This window comes from Oncorhynchus mykiss, chromosome 3 (assembly GCF_057628025.1).
Source record: "Oncorhynchus mykiss isolate SJ-2025 chromosome 3, ASM5762802v1, whole genome shotgun sequence".
Taxonomy (NCBI): Eukaryota; Metazoa; Chordata; class Actinopteri; order Salmoniformes; family Salmonidae; genus Oncorhynchus; species Oncorhynchus mykiss.
Window position 1 is genome coordinate 31,763,779 of NC_143024.1, and position 24,470 is coordinate 31,788,248.

At 44.1% G+C, this 24,470-nt stretch overlaps 1 protein-coding gene across 5 annotated transcripts in view; it reads left to right on the forward strand.

The window, feature by feature from the left end:
• Positions 1–24,470, forward strand: part of LOC110512801 (growth factor receptor-bound protein 10) — an 85,765-nt gene that overhangs the window by 42,538 nt on the left and 18,757 nt on the right. For all 5 annotated transcript variants that reach the window (XM_021592972.3, XM_021592974.3, XM_090228308.1 and 2 more), the window contains 2 exons: positions 9,465–9,723; positions 11,138–11,270. In XM_021592972.3, coding sequence (XP_021448647.3) covers positions 9,465–9,723; positions 11,138–11,270 — 392 coding nt within the window. The remainder of the gene's footprint in view (positions 1–9,464; positions 9,724–11,137; positions 11,271–24,470) is intronic.

A 24,470-nucleotide genomic window follows, 5' to 3' on the forward strand; every position in this document is an offset into this window, starting at 1 on the left:
CGCTTTGTTGCCACTCAGTATTAGATTTTTTTTTTGTGCCTCTGTTTAGAGATCAAGTTTTGACATCAGTTCCAGTATTTGAGTACTCAATTACTCATGCTCATCCCTAAATCCATAGCACAATGTTTATGACATCAAAGCTCAAAAATATTTCTGGAATATATTTCTGGTGTTATGACATTGTTGTAGTGCTATAATCCTCTGTGAAATTCCGATCTCTTTTTCCACAAAAGCCACACTTGTGCTTATAGAATTTTAATAGAGCTGAGGGCTAAGACCTACTTTGTGTGTTTGTCATAAACCTCATTGGTGCTTAGGCAGAAAGAACAAGTCTTTTGTTGGAACGGAACCCTGAATAATTTGATATTTCAGGAATGAGAAGGATTGAAGCAGTTTGTTATAGGTAAAAGGACAGATATAATTTGTCAACACACACTAATGTACTGTACAAAATGACCCGGGTATGTTATGACATGTTCTTATGAGATGTTATAACATTGTTGTGTTAAGAAATGTCTTGATGTCAAGGTGCAGTTTTGTTGACATGGCTAAATCCTTTCGCAGATAATTAAGTACGTTTGTAGCGAGAATTAGTACAAGGCCGAAATGAGGTGAAAGATTATTTGGGTTTTGTGCTGGCACTGTGTGTGTGGGTTGGGGTGTGGGGGTGTATCATGGTGTTGTGCTGTTAATGGGACTAAAGGTTTTAAGTCTCTGGTGTGGTAGTTTTGCCATCATTTCTTGTGTTCTATTTACCAGTCCAGTAGTAGTCTAGTGTTCGTTGCCTTTGCAGCCGTTCACAGCCTTTGCAGTCTGCCTTTAGTTCAGTGTTGTTGCTTTAACTATTTGACTTACTATTTCCTTTGTTCATACATAGGCTACACTGAAGGCCAGGTGTGGTCTGGTCGCTGAAGGGTTAATATGAGATCTTTATCATACAGAACGGTGGTATGTGTGCAGTGAATAATGTGTTTGGGCTCCATTCTTAAAGAAACCTCATGGGACGCTCCCCTTCAAAATGATTGGTTCCTCCTCTCTCTCCCATACATTCCCATGAGTGGGGCTGGGCAGGTGGGAGAGAGATTAGCAGGAGATATCAGATAAACACTGCTGCCTACATTCCCAAATGACACCCTATTTCCCATTTAGTGCACTACTTTTGACCGGAGCCTTATGGGCACTGCTCTGGTCAAATGTAGTGCATCATTTAGGGGATAAAGTGACCTGTGGCCCTTGGTCTAGTAGTGCACTATAAGGATAGGGTGCCATTTGGGACATAGATACTGCTGCTGCTACCCTGGCTAGGCTGTTTGAGGATGAGATCCTGCTGCTCACATTCTCCACCCACTTGCTCACTCCCCACTCCCTGTCATGGATTGAACAATGGTGGGCACTCCCTCTCCAGCCAATCTTTACACCAATGCAATGCTTTAAAATCCTTGACGGGGATTGTGCAAGTTCACACTTTGGGAGAAGTGTGGAGAGTCGCGATGCAGCCTTCAGCTATTGCAAAAGAAGATAAGTCATGGTGGAGTGCAGGAGGCTGGGGTTACGTCCCAAATGGCACCCTACTCCCTATGTAATGCACTATAGGGCTCATAAGGCTCTGGTCAAAAGTAGTGCACTATTAAGGGAATAGAGAGCCATTTGGGACTGAATATGGAGGACATACATAGCTATAGGCTGAGGCTGAATCTCAGGGGCCCCTCAGCAGGGTTGTTGTGATCCAGACACGGCAGGCCCAGGGAGGGGTTTAGGCTAGGCCTGGCAAGGCATTCTTCTCTAGGTCCCACCCCCCACCACAAACACTTCATTTGGATTTCTTTCTTTCTCTCACTTCTATGAGGCCTTAACAACATGAACTTAGTGAATAATGTTAAAAGGGCCAGAAATAATTAGACACCTGTGATGATAATCTGAAGTACCCAAAATGGCCAAAGCATAGGGCTGTACTCAAAATGGCACCCTCTTCCCTATATAGTGTACTACATTTGACCAGAGCCCTATGGACCATAGTGTGCCATTTGGGACGAACAAGACTGATGGCAGGTTGGATGGGGAGCATCACTGCACAGCTATCTTCAGGTTTCTCCAGAGATGTTTGATTGGGTTCAAGTCTGGGCTCTGGCTGGGCCACTCAAGGACATTCAGAGATTTGTCCCGACGCCACTTCTACGTTGTCTTGGCTGTGTGCTTAGGGCCGTTGTCCTGTTGGAAGGTGAACCTTCGCTCTAGTCTGAGGTCCTGAGCACTCCAGAGCAGGCTTTCATCAATGATTTCTCTGTACTTTGCACCGTTCATCTTTCAGGCCAAAGAGTTCAATCTTGCTTCTCATGTTCTGAGAGTCCTTTAGGTGCCTTTTGGCAAACTCCAAACAGGCGGTCATGTGCCTTTTACTGAGGACTGTCTTCTGTCAGGTCACTCTACCATAAAGGCCTGATTGTTGGAGTGCTGCAGAGATGGTTGTCCTTCTGAAAGGTTCTTCCATCTCCACATAGGAACTCTGGAGCTCTGTCAGAGTGACCATTGGGTTCTTGGTCACCTCACTGACCTAGGCCCTTCTCCCCTGATTTCTCAGTTTGGCCAGGCGGCCAGCTCTAGGAAGAGTCTTGGTGGTTCCAAACTTCTTCCCTTTCAGAATGATGGAGGCCACCGTGTTCTTGGGGACTTTCAATGCTGCATACATTTTTTGGTACCCTTCCCTGTGCTTCGACACAATCCTGTCTCGGAGCTCTACGGACAATTCCTTCGACCTCATGGCTTGATTTTTCCTTTGACATGCACTGTCAACTGTGGGACCTTATATAGACGGGTGTGGGCCTTTCCAAATCATGTCCAGTCAATTGAATTTACCTCAGGTGGACTCCAATCAAGTTGTAGAAACATATTAAGGATGATCAATGGAAACAGGATGCACCTGAGCTCAATTTTGAGTCTCATAGCAAAGGGTCTGAATAGTCATGTAAATAAGGTATTTCTGTTTTTAATTTTGTATAAATTAGCAAAAATGTTTTTAAAAAAATGTTTTTGCTTTGTCATTATGGGGTATTGTGTGTAGATTGATGAGGATTTAAATTTATTCAATCAATTTTAGAGTAAGGCTGTAATGTAACAAAATGTGGAAAAGGGGAAGGGTTCTGAATAAATTCAGAATGCACTGTATGTTTGGAACATCAAATCGCAATAAATTTGCCATATCGAATCACAATACATATAGAATCAGCACTTAAGTATTGTGATCATATCATATTGTGAGGTCCCTGGCAATTCCCAGCCCTAGCTTATACTACTTAATATCTTTCAAATGATGTCTGTTATTTAATAGTTTTAACATATGATCACTCAGAAACATTTGCATTTGATGGTTTAAATTTAGGATAATGTTTTACAGTTTCTTCATTGTATTTTTTTTTTTAAGGTCATCTTATTTGATTATATGATCAATTGTAGATGTGGTAAGGCCAGTGTCCTTTGTGCCTTGGTAGAGCATGGCGCTTGCAATGACAGGGTTGTGGGTTCAATTCCCACAGGGGACCAGTATGAAAATGTATGCACTCACTACTGTAAATTGCTCTGGATGAAAGTGTCTGCTAAATGACAAAAACAATGTCATGTAAAAAGATAATTAGACATCTGAGATAATTAGAGACCTGTGATAATCTGAAGTGCACAGCCACTTGTGATTGATTACATAAAATCCTTGAAAGATACTAACATTCTGGTAGTTTACTGGTAAACAGTAATATTACCTACGGCTGAAGCATAGGGCTGTACTCCAAATGGCACCTTCTTCCCTATTTAGTGTACTACTTTTTACCAGAGCCCTATGGGCCATAGAGTGCCATTTGGGGCTAACAAGACTGATGGAAGTGTGGGTGTATCTGCCCCAGCCCCAAACCCAGGCAGGCACAGTTGCTAGGTAATACATCCTATCAATGGTTCCAATGCGCTCCAATAATACACTTTCTAGTTGAGAAGTTAACTTGTATTTCAAGTATCAAACTCCTGTTCCAAAAGTTATTTCTTTAGGGAGGCAGGTACCATAGTGGTTAGAGTTTTGGGCCAATAACTGGTAAGGTTGCTGGATTGAATCCCCGAGCTGACAAGGTTCAAATCTGTCATTCTTCCTCTGAACAAGACAGCTAACCCGGTAGGCCGTCATTGTAAATAAGAATTTGTTCTTAACTGACTTGCCTAGTTAAATAAAGGTTAAAACAAATTATGCTTTGTTGAGAGTCATAGGCCCTGGCTTGTAGCCCTGGCTGGCACTCAGGTTTTGATGAAATCTGGAACAGGCACTATCCAATCACGCATTCCTCAGATGAAAGATGTGATGAGGAGGGTGGTTCTTTTGAGATTATGGTAGCTGATGTAAATTAAATACGCTGATTTAAACTGATTAAGTGTTCCCCAAGAACAGGCTCTTCTGTTCATTCTGATTGGGCTTTGTCAGAGTGACCATTATTGTTTTTTGTACAATTCTGATTGGGCCACTGTCCTCAGTGGGTGTGTACTGGCGCGCCGTATTGTCCCAGTATTGTCCTAGTCACTGTAGAACCACCCTGTACAGTTAAGACTGTATCTGTGTGAACCGTGAAAGAATGGGTCCACTGATTCCTTTCACGTGGGCCATTTTTCCCTGTGTTGTCTTCCTATCGTCCGGTCTCCTCGTCACATCTCAAGGACGCTGTGTCATTTCCCGACTTCCAGCCATGCCAGCTCCCCTCTGTTTTCTACACATTTGAATGCTAATTGACAGTGGCTGGTTAGAGGGACTGGGCTACGTTGTCAACACATCACTTTCATCAAAGTACTTTTTGATTTGTTATCCCAAACTCCTGATAAGAGCAACTAAACTATCACACATATTATTTCCCTTTAGTTTAGCAGGTTGTGTGTAGCAGCAGTACATTGGGAAAGGGCAGGGGGGAAATTTGGTTGAGACGACGCCACTCATAATTAATTCAGATAGGAAGATTATAATGAATACATACATTCCTGAGTGGTTGTAAAGAAAAAACATATGGAATTTGGTCCATATAATGGTCTGCTAAGCATCGGAAACAGCCCAAACAGCTTTTATGGAGTTATCACCAGGGCTTGCCATCCTTTTCCCTTTTACAAATTAATAATAGACAGTGAAAAGGGAAGCTTCGGCTGTTGAAGCAGACAAGCTGGAATGGTGAGAGAGAGTGGGGGAACCATTCCGTCGCGATGGAGGGCTTTATGCTAACCGCTACGCCCCGGTTTGGCCCCTACAGTACTGACAAAGTGTGTCCCAACTGGCACCCTATTGCCTAGGTAATGCACCGTATTTCCTATGTAGGGCTCTACTTTTGACCAGAGCCCTATGGCCTCTGGTCAAAAGTAGTGTTCTATATAGGGAATACAAACAGGACAGGCCCTGAATAAGACAGACAATAACATTAACATCTGTGACTTGTTGTCGTCTCACTGAGAGACAGTGAGGGGCTGTCAGAGTTACAGTTTGATTGACGCTGTTCTAGACTGACTGAGGATACTTTTAGTTGTAGTAGGAGTATGACATGGGTTCAATTAGTATTTGTTTTCTTTCAACTACTTTGAGCGTTTGAATGGGCAGGGTTTGCACTTTTGGGACTATTGCATTGGTTCTAGGCAACCTTGTGCTGGAGAGCCTCAGTCAAAGGCAACTAAAGTTTTTGACAGAAAACAAATACCATTTGATCCCAGGATAGTATGTAGGCTATTATATTATTTTATACAAATAATTATTGTTTTTTGTACAATTAGATTTTTTTTTTTGACAATACAAAACATACACATACAAACGACAGCATTCAAACACACACAAACATCATCCTTCACCGACCCACCTGCTCACACTCCCATCTCCAGAGCCCACATCACTCTCTGCCACATGGCCTCAGACTGCACCATTTTGTTTCTCTCTGTTGCCCACACACTTTCAACATTTAGACAATAAAGCATTTGACCTTTCCATTCTGTTAACAATTTAGGATTGGTCGATTTCCAGTTTTAAGTGTACATTTTTTCAAGATGATTGACGATGAAAGTATCGTCCAACCCATTGGGTATCCCACTGCACCCTCATATTCCATGTCTTGAAATATGCAGCCAGACGGATTAAAAGTACTTTTATATTGTAATAGTTCTGACAGCCAACTTTCTAACTCCACCCATCACTTTTGCACTTTATAACATTCCCAGAAGGCATGGATTACTGAGTCATTATTAGTTTTATACTTAAGACATGACTCTGTGACTCTGTGACTAGAATTTGGGAATTTTGTCTCTTGTATAATAAATTATATACTTTAGTTTATACTGGATTAAGCATACATTTTTGTTAACTGTAATTCCGTTAGTTACGTTCCAACATTCCCTCCATCTTATACCAATATCTGTTATTTTTAAGTCATGGTTTTAATAGTTTAGCTTTTTTTCTGAGAGGCTATTATATTCTAATGTATTATTCAGCCATATCAAAATAAGCCTGAAACCTGAACGAGATGTTCTCAGTCCAAAATGTAAATTCTGCCGATTGATTTAATCAGAGTGTGAGACAACTTCTCTTAATAAGGTATTCAGCGTTCAGATTGCATGACAGCCATTTAAGGAAATTGAACAGCACCCTCTCTCTCTTTCTCCTTGCCTCTGCATGAGACGGATCTCTAGACTAGCGAGACAATTTTATGTCAGGTTAGTGTTAGCCACTGGCACTGGAGGGAGTTGTATAATTCATTTTCCTAGAATTCCTTTTCCTGGTAGATCTCACTGCAAGACCAGATGTAATTGTGGTCACAACATCATTTAGACAGTCCAGTCTCTCTAGCCTAATTCAGGAACTACTTGAAATGTAAAAAAGATGCATCATTTGAGAAAACATGAGCAGGTGTCCTATAACAGACATTAATGGAAGTTATTATTAGATATTATACGCTGGGTGGTTCGAGCCCTGAATGCTGATTGACTGACAGCCGTGGTATATCAGACCGTATACCACAGGAATGACAAAACATTTGTTTTTACTACTAATTTATTTGTACTACTAATTACGTTGGTAACCAGTTTAGAATAGCAATAAGGCACCTCGGTTTTGTGGTATATAGCCAATATACCACGGCTAAGGGCTGTATCCAGGCACTTGTCGTGCTAAGAACATCCCTTAGGCACGATATATTGGCTATATACCACACCCCCTCGTGCCTTATTGCTTAAGTGTCTAAACCTTCATGTGCTCCCCTGACCCTGCATCTACCTTCTGACGGACCAGACCTTCTACTCCTGACCATGGCTCTATTCCAGACAGACTTCTATTAGCCTTGTGCCCCTCTAGCATCTGCTGTTCCTGAACTCGAGCATCCTGTTCCTCATGCTTCATAACCACCCTGTCACTAGCTGTGCTTGTCTTGTTAATAATAATATTACATGGGACTTATATAGTCTTTTCAACGACCCAAAGTCTCTGAAAGGTCGCTTTGTTGTCCATATGCTTCATCCTCATCCTGTCGCTTTCCATCCCATCTTAACCTTCAATCCCTGGCTCTGCTAGCCTTGTCCATGTGCTTCATCCCCATTCCATTATTGGCTTTGCCTGTTGTCCCATCCTGTCTCTGTCTGGGCTTTCCTTGTTGTCCTCGTGCTCCAGAGCCAAAGGTAATTGATGAACGCTGCTGTCTGCTCCTCTGCCAAGCTCCACTAGTGCAATTTTTCTATTTTCTAAACACAGTGTCAAAGACCAATAATCCTGACCCTGTTGGGTGTGTGTGAGTCTGTGTGTGCGTGAGTTTTTACCTGTCACGGTTCTAGCTAATAAATTGGGCCATAAGCTTATTGTTGACAATCTAGTTTGGCTATTATCCAACCACGCCCCCAAATATCTTGATTGGATTGGATCTTCGTTCAAGAGTTTCACCCCCACATGTAGACAACATGCCTGATAACATAAAGTTACTTATACCTAAGTAATCTTGTTAGAAAACACATGAATACTATTCACCTAACACAAAGCTATTTTAGACCGTACAGTACACTTCTGTAGCCTACATGTCTTTAACTCTCCAGGATCTTGTAGAGAAGGGGCTTACCTCACTGACTATTAATACTGACAGATTAGGCACCTGTGATACAGCTGGTTAGGGGACACCTTTTCAGGAAAGGTTCCTCAAAAGGCATAGGTTAGTCTGCCTGTCTGTCAGCTGCAGCTCTGTATGAGGGGTAGCAACTGCATCACTGGGTCAGCATAGGTTGTGGGGAGATACTGGGGACTGTTCTCAATGGCTCATTATTTGTTTGAATATTAGGCTATAGTTACATGCTTTACATTTGAAAATGCGTACAATGGTTCATTATGAAGGAATTATAAGATTTGGGTCAAAAAGCGTTCAGAGTGTTAATGTATTTTAATACTATTTAGGCTTGCAAATCCATAGTATGCAAATCGATGCCATGATGCAACATTTAGAAAATGTGGTGTGCCCTATTGCACATGCTATGGATTTCACCATTCAAAGTGATTGATTAAAACCACAACATAGAATAAATGAATGAAGAATTGCGTTGGTCTTTCTACTTACCCCGGCCCAGCCAGGTAACGATAGCATACAGTGCAGAACATTCTAATTGCCAAAGTGGACATCCAAAGCCCCGAATTGCACGGTAGAGTTTGAGCAGCATCTAGTGGTGAAATAGGTAACTGCAGTATAGCAATGGTGAATAAAAGGGGAAACTTGAGAAAATATCAGTAGTTTTCTATTACTGGCTGTTCATTGTCTCAGAGATAATGATTATTAGGAGATGACAGGCCCTGCAGACACTCCCCCACAGTAATGAAACGAACGTCCCAAATGGCACCCTATTCCTTACCTTGTGAACTATATAGGGAATAGGGTGCCATTTGGGACATACCTCTGAACTGTCAAAACTTCCATCCACCATTGACTCACTGGGAGTGACCTCTGTGCCTCTTAACCAATGGCCTGGTTTGATCTCTTACCCTGAGGCCAGTAGTGATTATGCTGAAGGATGGGAGTATTGAGACTACAGGTCTCGGCTTGTTCTCTAGTCTTCCCCAGAGATACAGAGAGCCTTGATAACATGAACATGTAGTTAACGTAGGGAGTGTTTCAACAGGTGAATTAGCTTCACTGCCTGACAGGTTGGTAATGATGATTAAGCTATGTCATGTTAGGGTTTTTGTGTGTGTGCAGCTACACTGCAAAACTGGTTGGTGATGACAGGTGTGCATGAAGTATTGAGAGAAGTAGATTCTTACACATGTAACCTACATGCAGGAATAAAGCACGTGAACAGCAGAGGTCAACCTGGTGCCGTAGAGATTTTTGGGATGTGCATATGATATAACACACACACATGCATACACACACGCACTTTGTGTCCGTCTCTGAATATCACACACACAGACTCTCTCTCTCTCCTGTCTCTCCCTCCTCCCCCTACAGAAGATGATGTGGACCTGGAGGCGCTGGTGAATGACATGAACTCCTCGTTCGAGAGCCTGTACTCCACATGCAGCAGCGTGCAGTCTGAGTCGGTTCCCCTCCTGCAGCACAACGGCCAGGTGCATGTGCACCGCAACCACCACCGCAGTGCCCCCATGCCCCCCCACACCCACACCTCCGCCAGCGAGCTGCAGCACAGCCCCACCTCCCCCAAACAGAGACTCCGACGCTCCCAGCCCATGCACATCCTCGCCGTCAGGTATGTCTACTGTGTTGGCACGAACACACACACACACACACACACACACACACACACACACACACACACACACACACACACACACACACACACTGGACACAGTTGTGTGTATGGCATGCTGTTGGTGAGCACCCACACACAACACACCCACACCTGATAGATAAAAGTCCTCTATCAATCAATCAAATGTATTTATAAAGCCCTTCTTACATCAGCTGATGTCACAAAGTGCTGTACAGAAACAAGAGACCATGTTCTCATGGTCCATCTAAACAATGTACATCTAAACAAGGGACCATGTTCACAGTATGCTTTGTGAGGACAGGTATATGTGCTTATTATAGTTCATAGTTTTGCCTATCTGCAATCTCTGTGTGACCCATTCTCCCCGTCACTTTCCCCTTGTCCTAACATAGCATAGCAGAGGGGGAGACCAAGTTAAAATTCTCTTTAATTCTATAAACCGGGTGTCAACTGCTCCCATAAGCTGAGAGGAACTTTTATTCACCTCTGGTCTTAATGAAATCTAAAATGGTCTGTCAGAGTTATAGCATCCATTATTTTGGATCCCTAGAGAAAGTTTGGCACCGGCTGGTAATGAGATGTATCGTTGGTACATTCTGTCAGATTGAAATGATACGGTTCAGTTTATTATTCAGTCCTGACCTCCGAATAGCACCCTGCTCCTGCCTCACATGGAACTGCATCAAACACTTCTCCTTTTCAACTCCCCTCCCCGCCTGGGTTTGGAGAAAGTGTAGAGAGATGCTAATGATGGCTATCTGCCTGGCTGCTGCAGTTCACTTCAGATGCTAGTCATCTGATAAAGCCAAGCCAACCTCTAGTCTATTTCTGATTGACAGTCAGGGGTTGCATCCCAAATGGCATCATATTCCCTACATAGTGTACTACTTTTGACCAGAGCCCAATAAGCCCTGGTCAAAAGTAATGCACTGTAATTGGAATAATAGGATGCCATTGGGGGCACAGCCCTAGTCGGTTTCTTATTTACAGGCAGACAGTGACGGAACAGGCTGTTGCTCTTGCAGCAGGTCATGAAATGGGCACTTTCCTCTAGAAACTGCATGAAATAATGGTTTGATGAATATTGCATGTAATTAGTAGCTCCTCAAACGCTGGCAGTCTTCCTGTGGTGTGGCAGAAAGAATCAGCTCACAGTGCAGTGATCAGAGAGTAATGGGCATGAGGCCCCGGCTCGACAGCAGTCTCACTCACTGTGAAACCGTGGATTATTCATTATTCATACTCAGCCACAAAGCATTGGGTTTATATTAGGGGAGACTGTCCTCGTGTTCTCATGATCTGCATTCATCTACTTCATAACAGCTTTTTCAGTCTGTTTGTGTCTGTCCCCCACTTTGTTAATGTCCTCCCTGAATGTTGTGATTCTCAGGAGACTGCAGGAAGAGGAGCAGCAGCTCCGGACGTCCTCTCTGCCAGCCATCCCCAACCCCTTTCCCGAGCTCTCCGGCTCTCCTGTCCTCAGCCCTGGGTCCTTACCTCCGTGTCAGCCCTCAGGCACATACGTAAGTCAGAGACCCTTCTCTTCACTCCTTACTATGATATCTTAGCTAACCATGAAGATTGTTCTTGAAAATGGCCACTAAAGTATGGTATCGTACATTCTACAGTAGCACAGCAGTTTGGTTTATTTCTCCCACGGTCATTATCTCTCATCAGAATCAGTGGCGGGTTGCCTCTGCTGAATTGTTGCTGCCACTCCAAAATATAGTACCAGTCAAAAGTTTGGACACACCTACTCATTCAAGGGTTTTTCTTTATTTGTACTATTGTCTGCATTGTAGAATAATAGTGAAGACATCAACACTATGAAATAACACATGGAATCATGTAGTAACCAAAAACGTGTTTAGTCAATCAAAATATATTTAGATTCTTCAAAGTAGCCACCCTTTGTCTTAATTTCACATTTGCACACTCTTGGCATTCTCTCAACCAGCTTCATGAGGTAGTCACCTGGAATGCATTTAAATTAACAGGTGTGCCTTGTTAAAAGTTAATTTGTGGGATTTATTTCCTTCTTAATGCGTTTGAGCCAATCAGTTGAGTTGTGACAGGGTAGGGGTGGGATACAGGAGATGTTTGGTAAAAGACCAAGTCCATATTATGGCAAGAACAGCTAAAATATGTATAAAGAGAAACGACAGTCCATAATTACTTTAAGTCATGAAGGTCAGTCAATCTGGAACATTTCCATAACTTTGAAAGATTCTTCAAGTGCAGTCGTAAAAACCGTCAAGCGCAATATTAAAACTGTCTTTCATGAGAACCGCCACAGGAAAGGAAGACACAGAGTTACCTCTGCTGCAGAGGATAAGTAAGTTCATTAGTGTTAACTGCACCTTAGATTGTAGCCCAAATAAATGCTTCACAGAGTTCCAGTAACAGACACATCTCAACATCAACTGTTCAGAGGAGATTGTGTGAATCAGGCCTTCATGGTCGAATTGCTGCTAAGAAAACACTACTAAAGGGCACCATTAAGAAGAACATAATTGCTTGGGCCAAGAAACACGACTGGTGAAAATCTGTCCTTTGGTCTGATTATTTTAGATTTTTGGTTCCAACCGCGTATCTTTTTGAGACACAGAGTAGGTGAACAGATTCTCTGCATGTGTTGTTCCCACCGTGAAGCAAGGAGGAGGAGGTGTGGGGGTGCTTTGCTGGTGACTGTGATTTATTTAGAATTCAAGGCACACTTAACCAGTATGGCTACCACAGCATTCTGCAGCGATACGCCATCCCATCTGGTGTAAGTGCTATTTGACCAAGAATGAAGGTGATGGAGTGCTGCATTAGATGACCTGGCCTCCACAATCACCCGACCTCATCCCAATTGAAATGGTTTGGGATGAGTTTGACCACAGAGTGAAGGAAAAGCAGCCAACAAGTGCTCAGCATATGTGGGAACTTCTTCAAGACTATTGGGGCGGCAGGATAGCCTAGTGGTTAGAGTGTTGGACTAGTAACCGAAAGGTTGCAAGTTCAAATCCCCGAGCTGACAAGGTACAAATCTGTCGTTCTGCCCCTAAACAGACAGTTAACCCACTGTTCCTGGACCGTCATTGAAAATAAGAATTTGTTCTTAGTTAAATAAAGGTTAAAAAAAATAATTGGAAAAGCATTCCTCCTGAAGCTGGATGACAGAATGCCAAGAGTGTGCAAAGCTGTCATCAAGGTAGTGGGTGTTGGCAATGGCATGGCTACTTTGAAGAATCTAAAGTATATTTTGATTTGTTTAACATGTTTTATGTTACTACATTATTCCATAGTTTTGATGTCTTCACTATTATTCTACAATGTAGAAAATAGTAAAAGAAAAACCCTTGAATGAGTAGTTGTGTCCAAACTTCTGACTGGCAAAGCGCAGGGAATAACCGAAACAGTTCTGTCTGGTGCAGAGACAAAAACAGAAAACAACTACCCACAAAAACCCAGTGGGAAAAAGCTACCTAAGTATGGTTCTCAATCAGAGACAACGATAGACTCTGATTGAGAACCACACCCGGCCAAACAACAAAGAAATACAAAACATAGAAAATGAACATAGAATGCCCACCCTAGTCACACCCTGGCCTAACCAAAATAGAGAATAAAAGCCTCTTTATGGCCAGTGCGTGACAGGTACTGTATATGTTTTATTAAAAACACATTTTCAGTGTAAACTTAAAACTACTAAAACCAGATATAAAGTATGTAGAAAAGATAATGGAGCTATATGTTTTTAAATAAGATCATCTTTGAGAACTACAATCACCAAAATAAAAACTAGACAGGGAGAATCTAAAATTCAAAAAATGTCATGGCATGGGTCCCCATAGATTTTTTAATAATGTTTGAGTCACTCAGATAAGATAACACGGCATAAGCCATGGCAAAATGTGTAGAATTGCAGGAAACTAGCTTTAAAACTGCAACATTTTGTTTCTGCGGCCAAGAGGACGGCCTTTAAATGTTCGGTTGGGGACCATGCCATTGCATTGAACTCTTTCCTGGAAGAGAGTCACTCTTAGTCATTACTATAGCAGAGCCAAGATTACTGTAAAAGGGATGTATATTTCAAATAAATATGTCCCTGGCTAATCCTGACTTGACTTTTATGGCACTGGGGATCAGAGCCTGTATTAGCAGACCATGGGTTCAAAGTGTATTCATTTTCTTTTCAAATACTTTCAGCTGCTTGATAGAGCTTGCCTGGTTCAATGGAACTCGTGGAAAATGCAAGCCCCGCCTATCTGGCACTTCAGACAGGCTCAATGAAAGTATTTGACAGAAGACACATACTATTTGAACCCAGGCCTGGTCTGTAAGAACTGGCAGCATGAGCTGTAGTCTGTAGATGCAGGGAGATGGAGATGGAAAATAAGCATATATTTATTTGGTTCTATGTACCTTTGGCTAGAACATGCAGTGTTTGTAAAGCAGTTCTAAAGCATGTTTTTCTGGCTTGTGATTGGCCCACTATACTGAGATAAAGACATGTTGCCTAAAAACCTTTGCATAGTGTGTGTGTGTGTGTGTGTGTGAGGCTGAGGGTCGTAGAGATGAGCCCTGCTCCACAGCTGGCTCTGCTTTTCTCTCCCAGCATGCAGTGTCTGCCCTCTAGAATCGGCTCTGTCTGTACGTCCATCTTTCTGCCTTCCTGCCTGCCTGCATGCCGACCCTGGAAGCCTGGCTGGCTGGCGGGGGTAGGGCCGGTGAGAAGTTTAGCTGTTTACAGAATTTTCCAACCTCTGGGCGCTTTCTGACAGGCTCCCATTCCTCTTCCCCAGCCCCCGCGCATTGGAGGCACGCGAACGCTGCGCTGAAGGCAGGCCTGTCAGGGATCACTGTGCAATGTGTTACACGATGCCTATATGATTTTCATTTGCCTCCCCCCCAAAGTATCAGTCAATGACCTAGCTCTCTCTCTCGCTCTCTCTGTGTCTCACCCCAGCTGTGCTCTTAAATGGTAGTGTTAACAAATAACTGACTTGTTTCGTTCTGGACGGACGGATGTTCACTGGCTGGTTTTGACAACCCTGGTGGCGTAGGGTCTTTCATGATCTGTTAACTGGGCTGAAGATGGAGGGTCTTGACCAACCAGTAGTCACTATACTAACTGATCCTGATGCTGCCTGCCTGACCTGGACACCCTGTCCCTAGTGTTGCGTCTTCAACTGATCTGGACACAATGATCTCTGTAATTAGTGGACGTATGCTGATCTGATGTGAGTTGTCCATGGGTTGGCATTGGTTGGACAGAAGCTGCAGATCTGAATGTACTGTCTGTACCTTGAGCGCCCTCCGTCCCAGTCCTGTCTGTCTGTCTGTCTGTCCGTCTCTGTCTGTCATGTCTGCTCTGTAGTAAGTCATCAGTCCTAAGAGGCAGCAGGATGGATGCGAACCACATAACTGGCTCTCACAGCACAGAGTCCAAGGGCATCCATCACCATGCAGTCAGACTCTGGGTTCTAGCCCATACCACACACCATCAGGGACAAGTCTAAGCACGCCAGCGACACCACATGTGATGCAACTGTGCTGCAGCCCTATTACTGGGTTAATAAACTGCACTGTCATGCCTGGTGCCTAGTCCTCCTTAGCTTAGCCTCCTTTCTGTTTCTATTAGACTGTTGTTAAGTTGACACACCGGTGACACAGGTTCACCTCCCGCTCCCATCCCCTCCCTTGTGTGCAGCGCTTTATCCTTTTAAATCTTTCTGTGAACTCAGCAGCTGGCACGCACGCTGAAAGGAGAAGAGGAGTAGGAGTGTGTGGAGAGAGAGACGAGCAATATGGTTAATAGCCTCTGAGCTCCTTACTGTAGCGATGCATATTTACACATGGTGAGGTAAGAGGCTTGGAATAGTAGCCACTCAGTCAGTTAGTGAGTGGCATTGGCGGCATAGTGGGAGAACTTGACATTGGCGGCATAGTGGGAGAACTTGACATTGGCGGCATAGTGGGAGAACTTGACATTGGTGGCATAGAGGGTGAACTTGACATTGGTGGCATAGTGGGAGAACTTGACATTGGCGGCATAGTGGGAGAACTTGACATTGGTGGCATAGTGGGAGAACTTGACATTGGTGGCATAGTGGGAGAACTTGACATTGGCGGCATAGTGGGAGAACTTGACATTGGTGGCATAGAGGGTGAACTTGACATTGGTGGCATAGTGGGTGAACTTGACATTGGTGGCATAGTGGGTGAAATTGACATTGGTGGCATAGTGGGTGAACTTGACATTGGTGGCATAGAGGGTGAACTTGACATTGGTGGCATAGTGGGTGAACTTGACATTGGTGGCATAGTGGGTGAACTTGACATTGGTGGCATAGTGGGAGAACTTGACATTGGTGGCATAGAGGGCGAACTTGACATTGGTGGAGTAGTGGGAGAACTTGACATTGGTGGCATAGAGGGTGAACTTGACATTGGTGGCATAGTGGGTGAACTTGACATTGGTGGCATTGACATTGGTGGCATAGAGGGTGAACTTGACATTGGTGGCATAGAGGGTGAACTTGACATTGGTGGCATAGTGGGAGAACTTGATATTGGTGGAGTAGTGGGAGAAAGTGACATTGGTGGCATAGTGGGAGAACTTGATATTGGTGGAGTAGTGGGAGAACTTGACATTGGTGGCATAGTGGGAGAACTTGACATTGGTGGCATAGTGGGTGAACTTGACATTGCGAAAGGAGTCTCCACTTGATGTCATCCATATTGCTTGGATTCACATGAACAGTAATGGCTGTGTATGGAATGTAATAATTGGAATAATTAGAACATAGAATGAATATAATGTGCATAATTGTAAATGTTGTAAATTCCATGGCAGAGCATATGAGGCCACTCATCAATGTCACAGTAAACTCACTACATGTTAGTAGGGATGTGCAGCATTCTATCACCTGAGCATCAGCTGAGCATCATACTTGGCTCCTGGGGATTCAGGAATGCCCGAGTTTGGGTCAGAGTTCACCTTTTTCCACTGTAAATAAAATGTTGGTATTTTGCTGATGCTGGCTCGTCTGAGTGTTTAGGTTAATTGCGTTGGAACACAATTTCAGGTTAATGTGTTCTGCAGCGCTGAGTTGGAGATCAAAGTGACCAGTGCCAGAAATGTGCTGCCTTGCTTCTAGACTAGAGGGAGTCTGTTTTAACAGGCTCTTAAACCACACCAAGAGTGAAGCAGCACATCCCAGATCCCACAGCGGGCTGACTTAGTGGACAGGCCAAATGACACCCTATTTCCTATATAGTGCACTACTTTTGATCAGGGCCCATAGAAAGAAAAGTTGTGCACTATGTAGGGAATAGTCCCATTTAGAGTCCCATTTAGAACTTAGGCAAAGTATCATGTAATCACGGCCCATAATTGTTCAGAGCCCCGTGTATGGAAGCAATGCATGCTTATTGTTTCTCCTTCCCAAAGAATGTTCCCAAATGGAACATAGAAGGATTACATGGGACCAGTCAGCACTTGGAGTTCTGTGCTGCTGCTGGGAGAGAACATTCTTCCTGCAACTGCTTGTAGGACTTTCAGCTGGCTCGGCTCTGACTAGATCTTTCTCAACCTCCCAAAGATAATTGTTTGGGTTCAATTTAATTAATTGAGGCACGTTGCAGGCAGAGGTACTGGAGAGGAGAGGCTGCTGTACTGTAGCTGAGTATCTAATGACATTGCGTGGGTGAAGTAAGCATGCTGTTCACTTGCAGGTCTTAAATTGGTGCCTGCATACGTGTGTGTGTGTGTGTGTGTACGTGTGTGTCCGCAAAGCCAGCGTATCTGTGTGTATCTATGTGTTGCACGCTGACTGGCAGCACTCTTGAGATACAAATTGCAACTGTGTTGTTAACAAATGCTTGTTGGTGGCGTGCCAGGGAGCTTGTGGTTTATTCTGGAACATCTCATGTGTCAGGCCATATTTAACCCTCCACTTACCCAGCAAGACAAGCCTCGACCTGCTGCTTGGATTACTTGGCCAGTGCAGCAGTCACTCAGTGACAAATATCTGTGACTGTTTAATCAACAGCCCTGGCTTGGGGCGGCAGGGTAGCCTAGTGGTTAGAGCGTTGGACTAGTAACCGGAAGGTTGTGAGTTCAAAACCCCCGAGCTGACAAGGTACAAATCTGTCGTTCTGCCCCTGAACAGGCAGTTAACCCACTGTTCCCAGGCCGTCATTGAAAATAAGAATTTGTTCTTAACTGACTTGCCTGGTTAAATAAAGGTAAAATAAAAAAAAATAAAATTGTCCTGCTTTGTGTGTTAAGTTCTGGGGAACTGAGAGACGCTATGCTACGCTATATTAGGCTAGGCAAAGGGTATTTAAATCTTACCCGAGGTCCGGACTACCGCTTCAGCCAAACGCTATGCCACGCCTATGGATGTTAATTTATTTTCCGCAATGAGTCCCTCCCCGTTCGTCTCTGATTGGTCCAGAAACCGATCGGTTGGGCCTGAGCCAGAACACGGTTTGTAAATTCGTAATTGGCTTTGATACTCTGATTGGTTAGAGATGATCCAATCGATGATGACATTGTTTTTTTGCAACGCTCCTCGTCACCACAAACTATTTAAATGATGACAGTCTCAGACTAAAGTATGTAGCAAACGACAGAGCAGCGGAATAATTTAGTGTGAGTTGTCAAGCTAGACTACTGCTGGTTTTCTGTTCTATGTACCTGATAATTAATTGCACCAACATGGTGTCCCAGGTTTAATCAGTCCCAGATTAGGGGGGAAGAATGATATGCTTTAAAGTCCAGATATGAATTTGAGGGGGCTAGGCTATGCTAGACCATGCTAGTATAGGCTATGCTAACTGCTGTGATGTAAGCTTACCTGGACAAACTCTCTGGCTGTGGTCCCACATTGGGAGAAGGACATTAAGGTCCCTCACTCTGTACACTGAGCCTGCCAGGTCACAGATGAAACTAAGTAACAAACCTATGTTCTATGTGCTGATGAGGTCAAATGGTCAACATGTATGTACAGGTGATGTTGGGTCACTCACAGGCAAGCGCTAACTCAACTTCTATGAGGGAAGTTGACATAAAAGTGGATTTTTTTCATGCTGCTAAATGCCTTGGTTGATTTGTGCTGTTCTTTTCTTTATTACGTAAATAAGAACAGAAGGTTATAGGTCGACACCTTCATGTTCCTCTGTGTTCTATGTCTCTTATTTTGAGACTGCTAGACGATACCCTGGTTAGTCGTGTCATGTTAGCTTTACAAGCCATAACCATTCCCTCACTTAGTACAGGCCTGTTCATTACTATAGCACCGGGATCATCAACTAGATTCAACCGTGGGTCGATTTTTTTCTCATCACTAAGCTAAGGACCCTGGGACTGAACACCTCCTTCCTGACGGGTCGCCCGAGGGGGTGAGGGGAGACAACACATCCGCCACACTAACCCTCAACACGTGGCCCCTCAGGGGTGTGTGCTTAGTCCCCTCCAGGACTCCCTGTTCACCTATGATTGTGTGTCCACGCATGACTTGCAACATTATCACTAAGTTTGCCGACACGACAGTGGTAGGCTTGATCACCGACAATGATGAGACAGCCTATAGGAATGCAACAACCTCTCCCTCAACATCAGGAAGACAAAGGAGCTGACCGTGGAGAGTTCGCCCCCGCTGTAGTAGAGCGGGTCGAGAGCTTCAAGTTCCTCGGTGTCCACATCACTAAGGATCTATCATGATCCAAACACACAAACACAGTTGTGAAGAGGGCACGACAACGCCTCTTCCCCTCAGGAGGCTGAAAAGATTTGGCATGGGCTCTCAGATCCTCAAAAAGTTCTGCAACTGCACCATTGAGAGCATCTTGACTGGCTGCATCACCGCTTGGTATGGCAACTGCTTGGCATCCGACCGGAAGGCGCTACAGAGGGTAGTGCATACTGCCCAGTACATCACTGGTGCCGAGCTCCCTGCCATCCAGGACCTCTATACCAGGCAGTATCAGAGGAAGGCTCTAAAAATTGTCAGACTCCAGCCACCCCAAGCCATAAGACTGCTAAATAGTTAGTCCGGGTATCATTTGGTTAACAATTTAACTATCTACATTGACCATTTTTGCACTAAATGTTTTGATTCACATATACTGCTGCTACTGTTTACTATCTGCATGGGCCACAGTTTTAGTCTGAGAAAATTATACCAGAGCCATCTATATATAGAAGTGTGTGTTTAGCCTATATTGAACGTGTGAGAAAAGAGCAGTTGATTCATCATTGCATGACTTTACTGGAGGGAATGTGAACTGCCCTGCTCTGTGTCCAGGATGGAGGCTTGACAGGGTGGAATGTGTTGCTGCAAGCTGTTAGTTCATCTGGCCCGAGTAGAGTGTCTCAGCGGGCCCGCAAAGCTTCAGCTGGACTCATGTAGGTCATGGAGACTGCATGGAATCCTCCACTGCAGGGCAGAGCAGGCCTCTCTCCCTCACAACTCTCTTGCTCTCTAAACTGAGAAGAGGACAGCTTCTCTCACTCTCAACTCTAACTCTCAACTTTCTGCTTTTCTCTCTGCCCTGCCGTCTCTCTTCCTCCCTCTCTCTCAACTCTATCTCTCTCTGTCTCAACTCTCTCTCTCTCATACAGGAAAGTAGGACAGCTCAGATTTCTCTCAAGTGGAACTTGTGTTCACAGAGAGAGGAGGGAAAAGAGAGGGGGAAAGAAAGGGGGAGAGAGTGAGAGATGGAGACACAAGGAAAGTGCTTTCTGTAAACAGGAAAAAAGAGATGCAACAATACTCCCACACTCTCAGCATATACATTCAATTAATCTCTAACTTGTTCAATTTTGAAAAGGCAACCATTGGAGGAAATGCAGAAGGACAACTGGCTTAATTCAAATAGCAGTAATGACTGTACGTCCATAGTAGAGAGCAGAGCAGCGCCATTGGAATGGGGCCTGATCTCGCCTTCTCTCCAGAAACACCTAATTATACTGGAACACAATGTACAGCTATGTTAAATCTCTGAAATCAAATCTCTCTCACCGTTTCTCAGCACTCACCTTTAATAAACTGATTCTGCTGCTGACTTCTTGTATTGTAGTAGGCCTATACCAGAGCATTATTGAGTCTGAGTGAGCTGGTTCCGTGTGTGTTTGTGTGTGTGTGTGTGTGTGTGTGTGTCTGTGTGCCACCACCAGCAGCTAGCTGGCCTTTGCCTGGCCTTACAGCTTGGGTGAACAGTGCAAGTAGAAGTACAGTGAGTGCAGCTTGCGGGCGGCTGGTTTTATTGTGTAGTCAAAATTGAATGATGTCATCCTTTTGTGAGTGCCCAATGGCAGTCCCTGAGTCCCGTAAGGGGACAATGATCTGCGGTGCGGTGGCCTGAAAGGGTGCTACCCAGGCCCCTGCTGTGCAATTAACCAGTCTGCTCCTATTGGAGAAATATTTGGCTCCTCTCTGGATTGATCTCAGTAGGGAGCCGCAGGGAAAGATCTCGGCCATTCAAAAGGAATTGTTGGGGTTGGAGGCAGGGGCCGATGGGATGTGTGTGGCAGGGAGGAGGTATGGGAGCTCCAGGCTCTGCTCAGGGGGGATTCTTCCCAGAGGAATGCACAGAGCTGATGGATCAGCCTCTATTTGATCTAAATATAGACACCAACCGTGGGTCTTTTTGCTTGTGGTTTGTTCTGGTGGCTAAGGAACTGAGGGATTGTTTGGTTTTGGGGGTGGGTTCCATAATGGTAGCTTGTTGAGTTTTAGTTAATGAGTCAAGTTGTTCTGCATTTTTTTAACATATGCTGATATCTGGAACCACCAGAAAAAAATGAAATGTATACAGTTAGTCATATATTATAACTTATTATAACCTAAACTTTCCAAAGAGAGTCGTTTTTTCATCATGCCCTTTGAGCCAATAGACTGTCTTTGACTGGGCTGCCCTGTACTGTACTCCCATGGCTAACTTTTGTTATATCAATGGGATATGGTTGAGTTTCAGCCATGAGCTGGGTGGTTTGCATGTGGGAGTTCGATGGGGATGAGTAGTCACTGTGGCCTAGATGTTAACCACAGTATGGCGTTAGTTCATCCACATCTCTCCACTTCTGAAAGTATAAAAGTACTGTTTTAACTGGCCCCAGCATCTGCTAAATACACTGCTAAACGTGCATGATCAAATCAAATGGATTTATATAGCCCTTTGTACTGATATCTCAAAGTGCTGTACAGAAACCCAGCCTAAAACCCCAAACAGCATGCAATGCAGGTGAAGAAGCACGGTACCTCCCTAGAAAGGCCAAAACCTAGGAAGAAACCAGGCAATTTTATCTTTATTTAACTAGGCAAGTCAGTTATTAAGAACAAATTCTTATTTTCAATGACGGCCTAGGAACAGTGCAGAACGACAGATTTGTACCCTGTCAGCTCGGGGGTTTGAACTTGCAACCTTCTGGCTACTAGTCCAACACTCTAACCACTAGGCTACCCTGCCGCCCTGGCTATGAGGGGTGGACAGTCCTCTTCTGGCTGTGCCGGGTGGAGATTATAACAGAACATGGCCAAGATGTTCAAATGTTCATAAATGACCAGCATGGTCAAATAATAATAATCACAGTAGTTGTCGAGGGTGCAGCAAGTCATCACCTCAGGAGTAAATGTCAGTTGGCTTTTCATAGCCAAAAAGCTGCTGTCTCTAGAGAGTTGAAAACAGCAGGTCCGGGACAGGTAGCACGTCCAGTGAACAGGTTTGGATTCCATAGCCGCAGGCAGAACAGTTGAAACTGGAGCAGCAGCACGGCCAGGTGGACTGGGGACAGCAAGGAGTCATCATGCCAGGTAGTCCTGAGGCATGGTCCTAGGGCTCAGGTCCTCCGAGAGAGAGAAAGAAAGAGAGAATTAGATAGAGCATACTTAAATTCACACAGGACACCGAATAGGACAGGAGAAGTACTCCAGATATAACAAACTGACCCTAGACCCCCGACACATAAACTACTGCAGCATAAATACTGGAGGCTGAGACAGGAGGGGTCAGGAGACACTGTGGCACCATCCGATGATACCCCCGTACAGGGCCCAACAGGAAGGATATAACCCCACCCACTTTGCCAAAGCACAGCCCTCACACCACTAGAGGGATATCTTCAACCACCAACTTACCATCCTGAGACAAGGATAGTACTTCAAAACCTTCCAAATCCGTATTATATATTCTGTCGTTTTATTGTTCTGTACCTAGCTCACTAACTGCGTGGGATGGAGAGTGCATTGTACATGACTTGGTATTGTGCATCTGAAAGCCCCCATATTAGTCCTTGGCCAAAGTTCTGGTCATTTTTCTTCTATAGTGAGCCTGGATAAATCCCCTCTTTGGGGGGCTTAATTTGACAACAAGGATTGGTTCATGTCCACCTCATGAGTCAGCAGTATTTACGTAGCCTTCCCTTTACAGGCCGACTCAGCCCAGCACTTCCCCCCGGGCGAGCAGACTGCAGGCAGCGAGTGCATCTCAGGACATGGCAAGCTCCTCTGAAAGTCTATTGTCTTTATTCCACAAGGTTTTGTCTCACATTCTCATTAGTGGATGTCAATGGCCACTGAAGTTCAGAGACCACACAGTACATTTGGCTTCATTAAAGAGGTACTTGTAAACGGGACTGGTTTGTTGGTGGGTTGCAGAGAGGGGGCGAGACCACCGCTCAGTCGACCGCTAGCCAACACGGTTTAATCAATGGCTGTTCTTTTGGGGGATCAGAGAGTCGAGCCACTTCTTTGGTTTTGAATAATTTAGGGAGATAATGGAGTTAGCCTACAGAGAAGCACTAGATTTAGAATCGCCTCCATAGAGATTTAATTGAACTCAGGTTTTTCTTATGTATAAGATTTAAGGTATTCAATTGTAAGTCCGGGAAGATACCAGTATCACGATACTCGTCAGTGTCGTGGCAAGGAAACAAAATACAAACTTCCTTAGAAAAACAGCCCTAATGTTGGAAACAAAGCTATAGCACACAATGTATTACATACAGCAGGATTTTAAAGATCCAAATAGTTTGGTCTGGTTCGTGTTTTCATTTTTGTCATGGAAATATTGAGATACTGGTATCGTCACAGCCCTATTCAATTGGTTCCACCACTTATTCTTTGCCTCTTATGTCATAGCCAATAAAATGTTGTTATATAGCCTGGTACAGTAGGCTATATTAAATATAAAATGCCTCTCAAAGAGATCAGGTCAGATGTTTCCATCAGAAGAATTACTCATAGAAATAGAATGAACAGAATAGTATTGGATCCTCTAACTTTGGCAATTTCACTGGTAAACTCATGGGTGCACTATGTTCTACGTATTCTAATTATATGGAATGACCACTACTACCCCACTGTAGCCTGCTTACTGAAGACCCCAATTGCCTGTGTCCCAAATGGCACCATTTACAGTACTTAGCATGGTAAAACCTATTCAGTGGTGACCCTCTATATTACTTCACCATTCCTTTCCGGTGTGGGTAGAGAGGTAGAGTAGAGAGGACCTGATGTCACCACAACCTTATAGATTTATACTGCAGTCCATATTATACCGACCCTAAGAGGCTAGTAACCAGTATTGACCAGTAATCTAGAGTTTTTAACACAATCCCTGATGTAAATGTTGTGCTTTTAATGCACTTGTAATGTGTGTCTGAGAGTGGCTGAAGTGTGACATTGCATGTGTGTGTGTGTGTTTATGAGAGAATGAGAGTGGCTGAA